The following is a 12,699-nucleotide window of genomic DNA, read 5'->3' on the forward strand; positions in this document are numbered from 1 at the left end:
AAGCACATTTGAATTTCTCACCTGCCAGTTACCTTTATCACACAAGGAATCCATCATTTTCCACCTCATCTACAGAACACCTCACAAGAGTGACCCTTTCCTTGCCGACATCTCCAACATATTCTTCTCTGCCAAATTAGCACATTCTAATAATGTCTTTCTCTGAGAATTTAATATCCCCAGTGACAGGCTGACAACTACAGTCTAAGCATGCCTTTTTCGCACTGACTGGTTTGTGATCTCTTTCATGCAACATAAAAATAACATCCTATGCTTAGCCTTCACATTATCTCCCTTCATCACCTGTGAATACCCTATCCCACTCGACTGGTCTGACCATGCCGCCATCCCATTGTTGGTCCCACACCCACTATGCCCACAAAGATCAGGTGAACGCATCCTCACTCAACACCACTCATTCAAAACATTCCCAGTAAATGAGCTAGAAGCAAACTTTGCAAATGTCCAGACCACAGGGAATGCCTCGGCCTTCCTAAAATTATTCAACAACTCTGCTATGAAACTTGTGGACACTCATGCTCCCCTAAAAAGCACCCGGGATTAGGCCATACCATCTACCCCTTGGTGCACGCCCGATCTTTGTCTCCATCAAACGCTCAATCAGAGCCGTAGAGAAACAGTGGTACAAAAACCATATCCCGGGAGACCTCACTAACCTCAAATCCCTCCATGCCAACTGTAGGATTCTGATTACCAAGGTCAAAGCTGTTGACTACTCCACCACCATTGCAGCAACCTCTAACAGTAGCAAAGCCCTCTTTAAAGTAGTAAATCATTGCAGCAAACCCTCTCCTGACCCCAAGGTACCAGAAAAAAGACAGAATCAACACCGTTTTTATAAATTAAATAGACAAAATCTAAAAGACCATTGAATAAACCTATCACAGCATTAGCACCCAGTGTTACCCCGCATGCACTTCTGGATTAAATTCCCTCCTCTCTCTCGCTGGAACTCCTAAAACGATTGCCTTCCTCAAGCCTACTTATTTTAATCCCAGCCTCCATCATTAAACAAATGACAGTCCTAATGCTTAATGCGCTCCTCAGCATCATTAAGCACTCCCTCACAAAACGGTCCTTCTCGGACACCCTCAAGACTGGTCTAATATGACCTCTTTTGAAAAAAAAACAACCCTATATCCAGATGACCGAGCCAGCTACTGACCCATTAAGAACCTCCAGTGTATTGGCAACATCTTGGACACCAGGCCATCCATATAAACTTCTTGTGTACTAACTGACTCCAGGACTCCTACGGAGTGCCCCAAGCCTCCATCCTCTCATCAATCTATTTTATCCTTTACATGGAGCCTCTGGGCACTCTCCTTAAAGATCCCAATATAGCCATCCACCAATACTCAGTTGTACATGAAGGTAAATAACGCAATGAACATAATTCATCTAAGTGATTACCAAGCCATCATCCAGTGCTGGATGCCTACCTCAAACTAAACTCTTCCAAGACTAAATTTGTCCCAATCAGTCGCCCGCTAAAAATTACTTTCCCACCAATGGCTCAATGATATGAGCCTAGAAAAATGTTATCCACAACTCTTGGGCTCAGCAAAAGTCTTAGGCTTCACCATTGACAGCATTCTGTCCTTCCAGAAACAAATACACAAAGGCCCATACTTCAAACAAATCAGACCCTTCATCCCGCCATAAGACATCTGGAACATAGTGCAGGCCTTTATGTTCTTGCACACCGATGGGGGAAATGATCTCCTGACCGGGTTCACAGCTGCTAACTTTCCTCTCCTAAAAGCAGTCCACCAGGATGAGGATGCAGCAAATCGACAGAATCACCACCATCCTACGCAAAATACATTGACTTTTTCTCAAGGCCAAGATGCTGTTCAAGACTGCACGCATCATCTACAAAGGAATCAGGGGTAGCACACCAGTGTCCCTGGCAGCTAAGCTTCACATAGCTGGTGGCACACGCTGCTCGGGTAACCAACCAGCTTGTATCACAACCTGTCTGCATATAGAGGACTCGAAAACAATCCTTTTCTTATCACGCAGCCACCCTCTGGAACTCAATCCCAGTGTCAGCTTGGAAGGCTCCCACAATTTTCCAGTTTTGCAAATCTCTCAAAACATAGCTTTTTCAACAACACCTGACCAAGGAGTAATTCCAATGGAAGTACATACCGATGCATAGACCTCCACTCACAGTACTGCGTTACTGTTAAAAGATGCTAGCCCAAATGCCGGCTACCCACAATCTGTACACAGTTTTGCTGCTCTCGAGTGAGGTCCGTGCTTTAAAAAATAAAATAAAACAGATATGAGCAGAGGATAGGAATTGAGTTGCATAACACAATGGTCTATGCCTGGTTTGTTTACACTCTTTAAAGTTCCCATGTTTAGATTCCAAGGAATCAAAAAACTAGTCAGTTTACCTGTGGATGGGCATACACAATTAAATGTGCCTGACAGCCCTGCTTCCTTGAAATAGGGGCCATCAATTATGGGAAAGGTTAACATGACCTGAATAGCAGTGAGGATGCACAGTTAGATCCCTCCAACCATATACTTCTTTAAAATATGGCAACTTTATCCTTCAGATGAAAGTTAATGTTCAGTTTGATGTGAGTGACACTAGGGAGGGACAATTTTGCCATGGGGCCAAGCATTTAGCTTCTGATTATTAAACAAAAATAGAACAATGGCTACTTACATGCTTTCACAGAATCGAGCAAGAGTACTGGGTTTCTCCTGATTCCGCCTCTGTCGGAACCATCGTTGGATACTGCGTATATCCCAGTCGAGCTGCTTCGACAGCCCTTCCAGTCTCTTCTCATCAGGATGCTGAAATGCAATAATTGAAGGAGATAAGAGCCTTATTTGTCAACTCAATAATGATAACATGTTTCCAATGTTTTGTAATAACTGTAATTGAGTAAAGGATTTTCTATAAAAGAAAAAAATGATATAATAATAGAATTAATAACTGACATACAAATAGGACGCATTTGTTTCCTGCGAGATTGAGTTCCACAGAATGAAGCTCATTGGTTGTACCTATAGCCAATTCTAATACTGAACCATATGTACAGACTTGAGTGAGAAGCTAGGCACTGGCCATCGCTCAGTCTATCTAAAGAGAATGGTTTGCAGGGGTTACTCCTATCACCAACAAGCTCTGAGATAACTTGACCATCTCTAGCTAAACGACTGCATTCATGTTTACGTGACCTTCACCTACTGGGCACCAATGTTTTAATTGTATGAATTTTATCTGCTGCAAGTCATCATTGTATCAACCAATAAAACCCCACAGTGACCTACATATAACATAATAACTGTTCTGTTACAAATCCAAGCTCAGGCCAGACCATACATATTCTGGCTAGCTGGGTGAAGTGCCTTATGTTCAAATCCCAACTTTCTATAATGCCTATTCGAAGAGATATTAGGTATGTATAAAGTACCCCATACCATATGTTATAAGTTTATTACAAGTCACCAAGGAGTTCCGTGACCAAATACATCAAGTTGGCGACTTGCAATATCCTTTTAAGTATGGTAGGGGTTATTTTTTCCATTATAATGCATGACCACACACTCTCATCCTGACCTCTTGCTTATTCGGATGTAGGAGATCTTACATTTGCTGAGCTATGCAATCAATGCAAAATCTGTCGGGATTTTAAAAAGGTAATATACAGCTCCTAATGTGTGCCAGAAGAATAGTGCAAGCATTTTCAGAAAATGCACCAGTGACATTTGTGATGTCATCTTTGATGTCCTGGGTGTTAGTATTAGCAGTGCACGGTGGTGGCGCGAGTTATGGTTGCTTAGCTTACCATAACTGGCAAATTTCAGAGGTTTTTCGGTTTTACTTGGAACCATAACGTCCCTTTAACTGAGTTTTTTACTGAATTTCATAGGTTTTTAGTAGCTCAATCTAACAGTAACACCCCTTTAACAAAGTTTTTTCACTGAATATAAATTTAGATAATATAAATATGATAAATGTTTACTGGGATTCCCTTAGTTTATATACATATAACATAGAAGATACTGAACCAACTACCTCACACTAGTGATTTTTGATGTCCGCGGATGGACTCAGTCAACATCAACACTATCCAAAATGTCCGGGGGTATCTTCCATTGTTGTATCATACAATAAAAACACTGAACATGTTCAAAAAGCAGCACATAAATACATTACATTCAATAATAAATAAGAAGTGGAAACTGTATATGTAAGACACCAACCATCCAATTAAATAGCATATGCAACATGATGTAATATACCAAAACAAAATAAATATACATCCAACAGAATTACAGAAAATGCACAGCACAAATGACCAGGACACCTACGCAGCAGTAAAAACAAAACTTAGGAAGAAACTAGTGAGTACACTACATGTATTGTATATATTAATAAACTTTTTGTATTTTTTTTTAACACAGAAATGTCTAGTACTTTGGAATGGCTGGAAGAACATTTTCCTCTGGATGAAATGACTGAAGACAGTGATACTAATTGGTAGACAGACACTACACTTCTCTATATAAGCCAATTAATAACCATTACTTTATGTGTACTTCACACATTTTTTTAACAGACCATTTGTTTAACAGATCATACAGATATTCAAAATAATATACCAAGAGAGACATTAGAAAATCCTCTGCAGCGAATGGAGCTAAAAATGTATCTGTTAATGAAAAATGTCATTCTTTTAAAAAAAACTTTGTGGAGGACCATATAAAAGAAAAAAATAAATATCACTGTCCCACATGTACCTGTTCCCCCTCTCCATGTCCCAGACAATTATCCCCAAACCCTCCACAGCAAGAAAAACGTTACAATGAGAATTCCATCCCTTCCTCCCCTACTATTCATCACGTCCAAATCCCTAATTCCCCTGTATTTGTTTCAGTTTCTGCTTCCCCCTCTCTTTCATAATTTTTATACTTTTATACAATAATAAAATATTAGGTGTGATGTTAGTATATTCCTCTGTGTCTTATTTTTTTTAAAAGACAGTTAGGGTGTCCGCGGACTGCGATGGTGTCCGGGATGTCCGCAATTAACCAAAATGGGGGTGTCCTAAGGACACTATACCTGTTCGCACTGTTCGCAATCAAAATGGAGGTGTCCTTAGGACACAGAAGATGTGCACCTGTCCGTAATTAACTAAAATGGAGGTGTTCTAAGAACACTATACCTGTTCGCACTGTCTGTAGGCAAAATGGGGGTGTCCACAGAACATGTAGTAGAAAGCCGTCCGCATGTCCGCAACTATGCAAATGAAGGTGTCCTAGGAACATTCCCCTGTTCACATTGTCCCCAACAACAATGAATATGTCCGTAGAACACGTAGCACGTCTGCCTGTCTGCAAATGTGTGACGCACTTTTATTTTGTTCGGGGACCTGAACACTGTCCGTAGGACACCTGCGCGCATGCGCATTACACTCTTGGGTACTACGAACATCGCGCTTGTCTGCAGCTGTCCGCCGCACGTGTGTCGCACTTTTAATTAGTTTGGGGATAGCAACACTGTCCATAGAACACTCGCACGCATGCGCACAACCGACCCCGTGCATTTGGTGTCCTATGGACAGCCGTCCCATTCGTGAACGTGTCCACAACGTTATCATGTGACTGCACCCGCTCTAAGCGTAACGAACACCGTCCAGGCCCCCAGACACCTAAAAAGTGTTTTTTGAGCAATCCAAGGTATTACTCTGGGAAAGTTCACCCGTCCACATGTCCCACACGTCCCACATGTCCCAGACCTATCCCTTGCGATCTGCATACTTTCTGGAACTTGTTGAACCCTTTCTTGGTGTTCGTAGTGTCCGCAGACAGCGCAGGTGTCCGTGAAGCACGTCCCAGCACCCCTATAAAAGGCCACACCCCAGAACTGCTCTTCATTCTGTTTTTGGAGTTCCAGGACAGAAACTGCTGAATTTTATATTCTGCTAATTTCTGCCTTTGCTGTGCCTCCTGAAACCATTGAATATGGCAAGCATGGCTGCTGCTGCTACTGCTGGTGCTGCTTCTGCCTCAGCACCACCCCAAACCCCTCCACCACCACCTCCATAAGGGCCAGCAGAGGGGAACAGGTGTGAGGATGCAGAGGAGAGTGATGAAGAGAATGATGAGGATGAGGGAGTAGAAGCCCCTACTACTAGCACTCATCATGAATCTTGGGTGTGGAGGTTATTTTCCACTCTTGATGGAGTACCAAAAGCATGTGCAAACAAGGTGCGCTGCACTCAGTGCCAGATGGTGCTGAGTCGTTGGCAGGCCTGGTTTGTATAGCTATGGTACTACATCAATGAAGCGACACCTAAGGTAGTTCCACGGTGGGGATATTCATAAGATTGTACCTTGCGATAAACGTAGTCGGTTGAGTTCCATTGCAGCATCCTCTGTTTCCGCTCCTGCCACCACAAGAGACACTCCTGTGGGACAGCGCATCCCTCCAGCTGCCTCGCAGGTCATATGTGATGCTGTTGACCCTTACCTTTCAAAGGTCACAGTATTGTGCATGCACTGCGACACAGTACTCTGCAGGAGAGAGAACCTTCAAAGTGCTTTCAAGGCTGTGGTCAAGGACATGAGAAGGACTGCCCACTACCTGAATAAGGCCCACCCTACATCTTCCTCTCTCCACCTGCCCTTTCTTATCCCCGTGGTTGGTGTCCCTTCCTTACCCTCCTTTCCCCTTCTTTCCTTGTGTGTCGTGTTTAAAAAAAAAACAAAAAAAGAAAACAACAAACACCAAAAACAAAAGCCTCTTTTGAGAGCAGCCTTTCACAGTTTAAAAATAGAAGTGGCAAATTAATAATGCAGGGCCCTGTGCATTTTTAGAAGTCCGCGAACAGTCCGCAGACATCTAAAATGTTGGGGTACTGCCCTATCAGAACCATTGCACTTTTCTCTGGGAGGAAGTGGTGGCTCTGAAAAGAGCCTTTTTGTAGTGTTTTTTGGGTTTCGAAAACTTCAATTTGTTTCCAAAAAGGGTTCCAATGCTTCTTGTATATTTCACAGAAGAATCTGATTGCCAGCATAAGTAAGATGTATTCCATCTCTGCGAAAAATGTGTTTGCTACGGAACATAATATTTTCATTGTGAAAAGAGGACATGCCAAAATCTCTCAAAAAGAAACAAACAGCCTCATTGACATTGCACCTCGCTTTCTCCATTTGTGGACCAAATGAAGAAGAACGCAGCCACATTTGTCTCTGCCCAATACGAGAAAAAATTACTTGGGAGTTTGGAAACATGTCCATGACTTTTTTTCAATGCAAATTACAAAGAGATTCCAGACAAATGTCCTAAACGGTTCCCTCCACAATGAATAATAATAAAGTCTAGATGACACTGTGTCACCAAAGTAGCACAGAGGTACAAAATGTAGCCACTTCATTTCACGCACTCCATGCCAGTACACTTCCACATGGGGGAATACAAGATGTGCAGCCACTCCACAGCGATCTGCATGCACCTCCAACCAATTTATCCATGAATCACCCAAAATCCAAACAATCTGCTTTCTGAAGCACACAGCCATAGCTATCTGCTTCTCCTCTCAGGAAAAATACTTTCTGACAAAGTCTCACCTTACACATCACACCCAGTAAACTTTATTGACCAATCCCTTGCTCTGCTAAGTCTCATTTGCATACCTCTCAACCTCAAAATCCCTGTATGTAATACGCGCTGTCCATGGACAAATAGAAAAATCTGAGAGTGGGGAATGAAAATTTAAATAGTGTGCCCCATTTCCCCTTTCAGGTTGGCTCTGAAAAAAACTGTTTTTTTGTTTTTTTCTCTATGATACTTCAGAAACACCTTTGTATTTTTTGTTTTTTTTCCTTATTGTCCTCCAAAAATCCTTTACATTAGCTTCTCTTAAACAATCCTTATGTTCCAAAACAGCATGGCATTTCCAATAAAAGATAAAGACATGCCATCTTCTTTAAAATAATCAACATTACCAGTCAATGTTGTCATTGTTGCAAAAGAACATGCCAGCTCTAAGCATAAAAGCAAACATGCCTCAGTTGATTAAACACCTAGCAATATTTTGCCGAGGACAAAAAAAATAACTATTGTCCCATGTTGCCCTAGGTACCAAACCAGAAAAAATTCCCTTGGCTTTTGGAAGTAGATTCATTACTGCCTGAACCAAGTTTTCTACTTCTTTCAACAAAGTAGGGGCACTGACATAGCCCAAATGCAAAGCACCACAATGCAGAACAACCACATCTGGACTGTTCACTTTGCCCATATCGTCACAAACTTGTACAATTGCCTGCAAATTGAAACCAGGCACAGTGCTCCACACCACCTCCACTCCTTTTACATCAAAATTGTTTGCCACATTCCTACATTTAGCATACTGCTCCAAATTATCAACAAACAGATCTCCAAGCACCAACACCCTGACTTTCTCCACTTCTGCCATCTTCACTACACACAGCCTCTTTCAATACAAACCAGAACCTCAACACCTGATTGGCTGATCCCTACAGTCCTATTTCTACGCCAGATATGTTGAGAAGTCCCGTATGTGGCACGCCCTGTCCGCAGACAGCCGCAGTGTCCGCAGAGCGCGTAACAATGGAGCAGCCCTTCTACCTTTTCCACTTCACTCTCTACACCATTTCCTCATTGGCTACTATTAAGCAGTCATACAACCATCCACCAATCACATCCAAGAACTCTACATCTAACTCCATCATGACAGTTCAGCACTTTAGATGTAGTAATGATCACTCTGTGTACAATTGGACTGTGACTGCAAAGCACTTAGAGCAACAACTACTATAAACTCTCCAAGATTTCTACTTGCAGATTCATGCACATCCATATGCATGAACACAAACTACAGGTATGAATATCTTCTGCACAGTAGATGTACAGCTCTTGTATAAATGCATATAAACAAAGTAACAGCCACTTATCCTGTATAACCTCTAAAATAAACTTACTGTCATTTCTCCCATCTGCTATGATCATGTGTCACTTGCAAACCTGTCTGCTCTCCAAATTTTTGTTTACACACACAGCTATCTAAAAAAGTGTAATTTCATTATAAAACATGAGAGACATAACAGAATAATTGTGGAAAAAGGCGTTGTAGTGTGTTATAAAATGACATGCAGCCAGGATGAGTACATGCGTCTTTATTCATACACACAGATAGACAATATCATTAGAAAGGCTCCCAGCTGAAACAACACCACTGCCTCTACAGCAAATCCTTCTGCTTTATTTCCCACACCTTCACAAATGCACACATTGCATGCTTTTCTTTACAGTTCCTGCCATTTACCCTGTAAAAATAGAAAAAAAGCATATGATTATTTCTTCTCCTAACATCCAATAACACAGCCTTAAGAAGCCAAGTGAAATATACAGGATGCACATAGGCAAAGGAAAGTGCATGTACATACTATGCTCAGTTATCAGAAAACACTACTGCTGCAAAACAGCTAATACAGTACAGCAAAACAAAACAAGCTTCCAGTACAGAAACTGTGCTTCCTCTTTCAAAATGTAAAATGAAACAGAAACTGATTAACTGCACCTATAAAGCTTGATGTAGTGGCAAGTAAGCATACCAAATCCATTATTTTACAACAAAAAAATCCGCACCAGATGCCTTCACAACCTTATAAAAACAGGAGAGAAATCATGCACAACCCTTACAACCTACTATAGAAAATTAGTCCTAGAAGTTCTCATAGACAGTGCAATCCTTCTCAAAAGGAAGTTATTTATTTTAGTTTTAAACAGAATGAAACCACTAAAAAAACAAACTACTAAACTACAAAAAAGACTTCTCAATAAACGGAATATCAATAAAAATACCTTCCCAAACATCTGCAGAGGCGAATGGAGTCACACCACGAGCACAGAACCATATTTCAATGAAGAAGCATACAAACAAAAGCAAACAAACCTAATTGCCATACATAGCAGTGGATGAGGGTATGAAAAACGTAATAGTACCATTATGGAACAAGAAACGCTGCTCAAAAAATATCCACAGAAAACTCAGTATCACCTCTCCATTTCACTGAACCACATCGTCCAGTCTACAAATGGCTGTACACATCAATGTGTAACATTGCCAAAAAATCTTTCAAATCTTTACGCCAGTTCCTCAATCAGTATGTAAAAAGCAAAGACAAATTCAAAATGAAACTACTACTAAATATGGATGCCTGTCCAGTGCGCAAATACACAGGACTACAAGGACATTCATTAGCCTGCATTTCAGGACCTATTTGCAAAAGCACCTTCCATCATATCAAAATGATATCAACACATCATTCAACTACAAAAAATATGGTCCATAAACTGTACTATGCTTAAAGTCCTGCTTTATCACTAGCCAATTTAAATAATCTTCTACATGGTACAGCGAAACAACTACTCGAAGATATAGAGCATATCCAGAGAAAATATTTTGGAAGTGAAAGCCACTTACAAAATGCAATAGCTTTACAACAAACTAGCAACAACTGTACAGATGGCACCCTTCTATTAGACACATACAAAAAAGAAATATTAAAGTTTAAAAGTACATCTGCTGAAGTACCAATCCATGTGTTTGTGTGTTGCCGCAGAACTTTCTTTATAAAAGTAGCACAAAAACTGTAGACATAACATTCAAAATAGAAGACAATGAATATTCCAAATGGTTCCAATTAGCTCTCTATCTTATAGCAGAAAATATATATATGAAATGACTGACCCCTTAATACTTTGCAGTTACTGCACTGCAAAACTTGACAACAACCAAACACCTTCATGTGCTAGCATAAATAACTTGGAATTATTTCCACTACCAAAACCCCTGCAACAACTCAATTTATATGAGAGCATAAAAATTACCTCCCTCTGAATTAGTGAAAGGCATTCGTGGAAAAGTAGATTATTTACCATTAGATCTCAAAGAAAATGTAAACACTCTGGGAGTGCAACGTCCAATAGATCAATCTTTAATTGTTTTAGTAAATGGCGTACCTAGAAAAGAAAAAAGAAATTGGCAACAAGTTGTGGATTTACATAAAGTTAGACAAGCCCTACAATATCTAAAACACAACAATGAATACTACAAAGACATTAATATTGAGGAAAACCTGAGAGAAACCATTGAAATAATTCAAGAGTCACCAGAAACTGGTCAATTTCAACTTCTAGACCCTGCTACAGAATCCAATATTTTAGACCATTATATAATTCATCCATTACACTCTAAAGACACCATAGATGATGCACTGGAAATGTACCAAATGCAACAAGCCAAAGGATCTCCAATCAGCGTATGGGAAAAAAGTACAGAAGCACTTGCCTTTCCTCTTTACTCTTTCCTACTGGAATAACAGCATCAGAATACCGCTCTTTACGAATGTATTCTGACGACCCCAGATTCAGACAAAACGTGGAATACATATTCCACATTCTCTTTGAAAGTGATCTAGCAACTCTATGCTACGGAGTTGCACACACATTAAAATCAGATACCCATTTTCAAAATATGTCAGCTACACAATTACTACAAAAAGTGCAGGAAAAAGATGAGGTTTTTCAGTCAAGTATTACAAATATTTTAGCAAAACATGCGTAGTACAAAAGAATACTGGTTCCAACGTCATGGAGATGTACGCTGTATGATAAGAAACCTTGGCCCACCCACTTGGTTTGTTACATTAAGTTGTGCAGAATATGCATGGGAAGATTTACATGATTTCCTACGCCTAGCAAATAAAAACGAAACAAACATAGATATAAAAACACCAGGAGAACTCTGCTCTCTAGATCCTCTAAATGTATAGAGATATTGCCATCATCGCTTCATTGCTATGCTACACTTTATTTGTAAGAAAACTGTTCCTCTCCTTGGAGAAGTGCAACATTTCTTTTGGAGAAAAGAATACCAAGCCAGAGGAGCACCACACATCCACGTGCTTTCATGGATTATAGATGCTCCTAAATTTGGTCAGGACAGTGATGCCACTGTTTTGCAGTTTATCCATAAATATGTCACTTGTGAAATCCTTTTACAAACAACACATAGTGACCTTCATGCAGAAACTTTACAATTTCAAAGACACAAATGTGGGAAATATTGTTGTCGCAAATATAACAACAAAGGAAAATACTACACCAAATACCGCTTTGGTTTCCCTAGACCAATTACAACAACAGGTCAAGTAAACAACTTTTTGTCTTCAGTTAGACATAGTGTCAAAGGTAAATCACCTAAGAACACATATTACATAAAAAGAACAGAAGAATCAAAATATATCAATGATTACAATGCAAACATTGCCCTTCTATGGAATGCAAACCTAAATGTGCAGTACATTGCAGACGATTCCACTGCAGTTGCACGATATGTCACATCCTACTTAACCAAAGCAGAGAAAACAGAGCTTCAAGACCTCTGGGATGACATATCAAAAACACTGTCACAGAAATTGTACTGCTTAGGCATAAAAATGCTCTCTCATAGAGAATGTGTCTGCTATAAAGCTGCAGACCGTTTCGTTTAACCGGTACTGCCTTGTATGGGAAATCTGAAAATATAGTATGGCTAAGTCTTGGTGCTACTAAATGTAGAAAAAGAGTTCTCAAATCATATGAGGACATAGAAACAATAGCCAAAAATGATCCCAACAGCC

The 12,699-nt window shown here is 40.3% G+C and overlaps 1 protein-coding gene across 2 annotated transcripts in view; it reads right to left on the reverse strand.

Annotated features, from left to right (window-relative positions):
* The window catches only part of CERS6 (ceramide synthase 6), a 1,220,327-nt gene that overhangs the window by 716,305 nt on the left and 491,323 nt on the right, over positions 1-12,699 (reverse strand). For both annotated transcript variants that reach the window (XM_069616260.1, XM_069616259.1), the window contains exon 3: positions 2,705-2,835. In XM_069616260.1, coding sequence (XP_069472361.1) covers positions 2,705-2,835 — 131 coding nt within the window. The remainder of the gene's footprint in view (positions 1-2,704; positions 2,836-12,699) is intronic.

This window comes from Ambystoma mexicanum, chromosome 9 (genome assembly GCF_040938575.1).
Source record: "Ambystoma mexicanum isolate Mex_15411 chromosome 9, UKY_AmexF1_1, whole genome shotgun sequence".
Taxonomy (NCBI): domain Eukaryota; kingdom Metazoa; phylum Chordata; class Amphibia; order Caudata; family Ambystomatidae; genus Ambystoma; species Ambystoma mexicanum.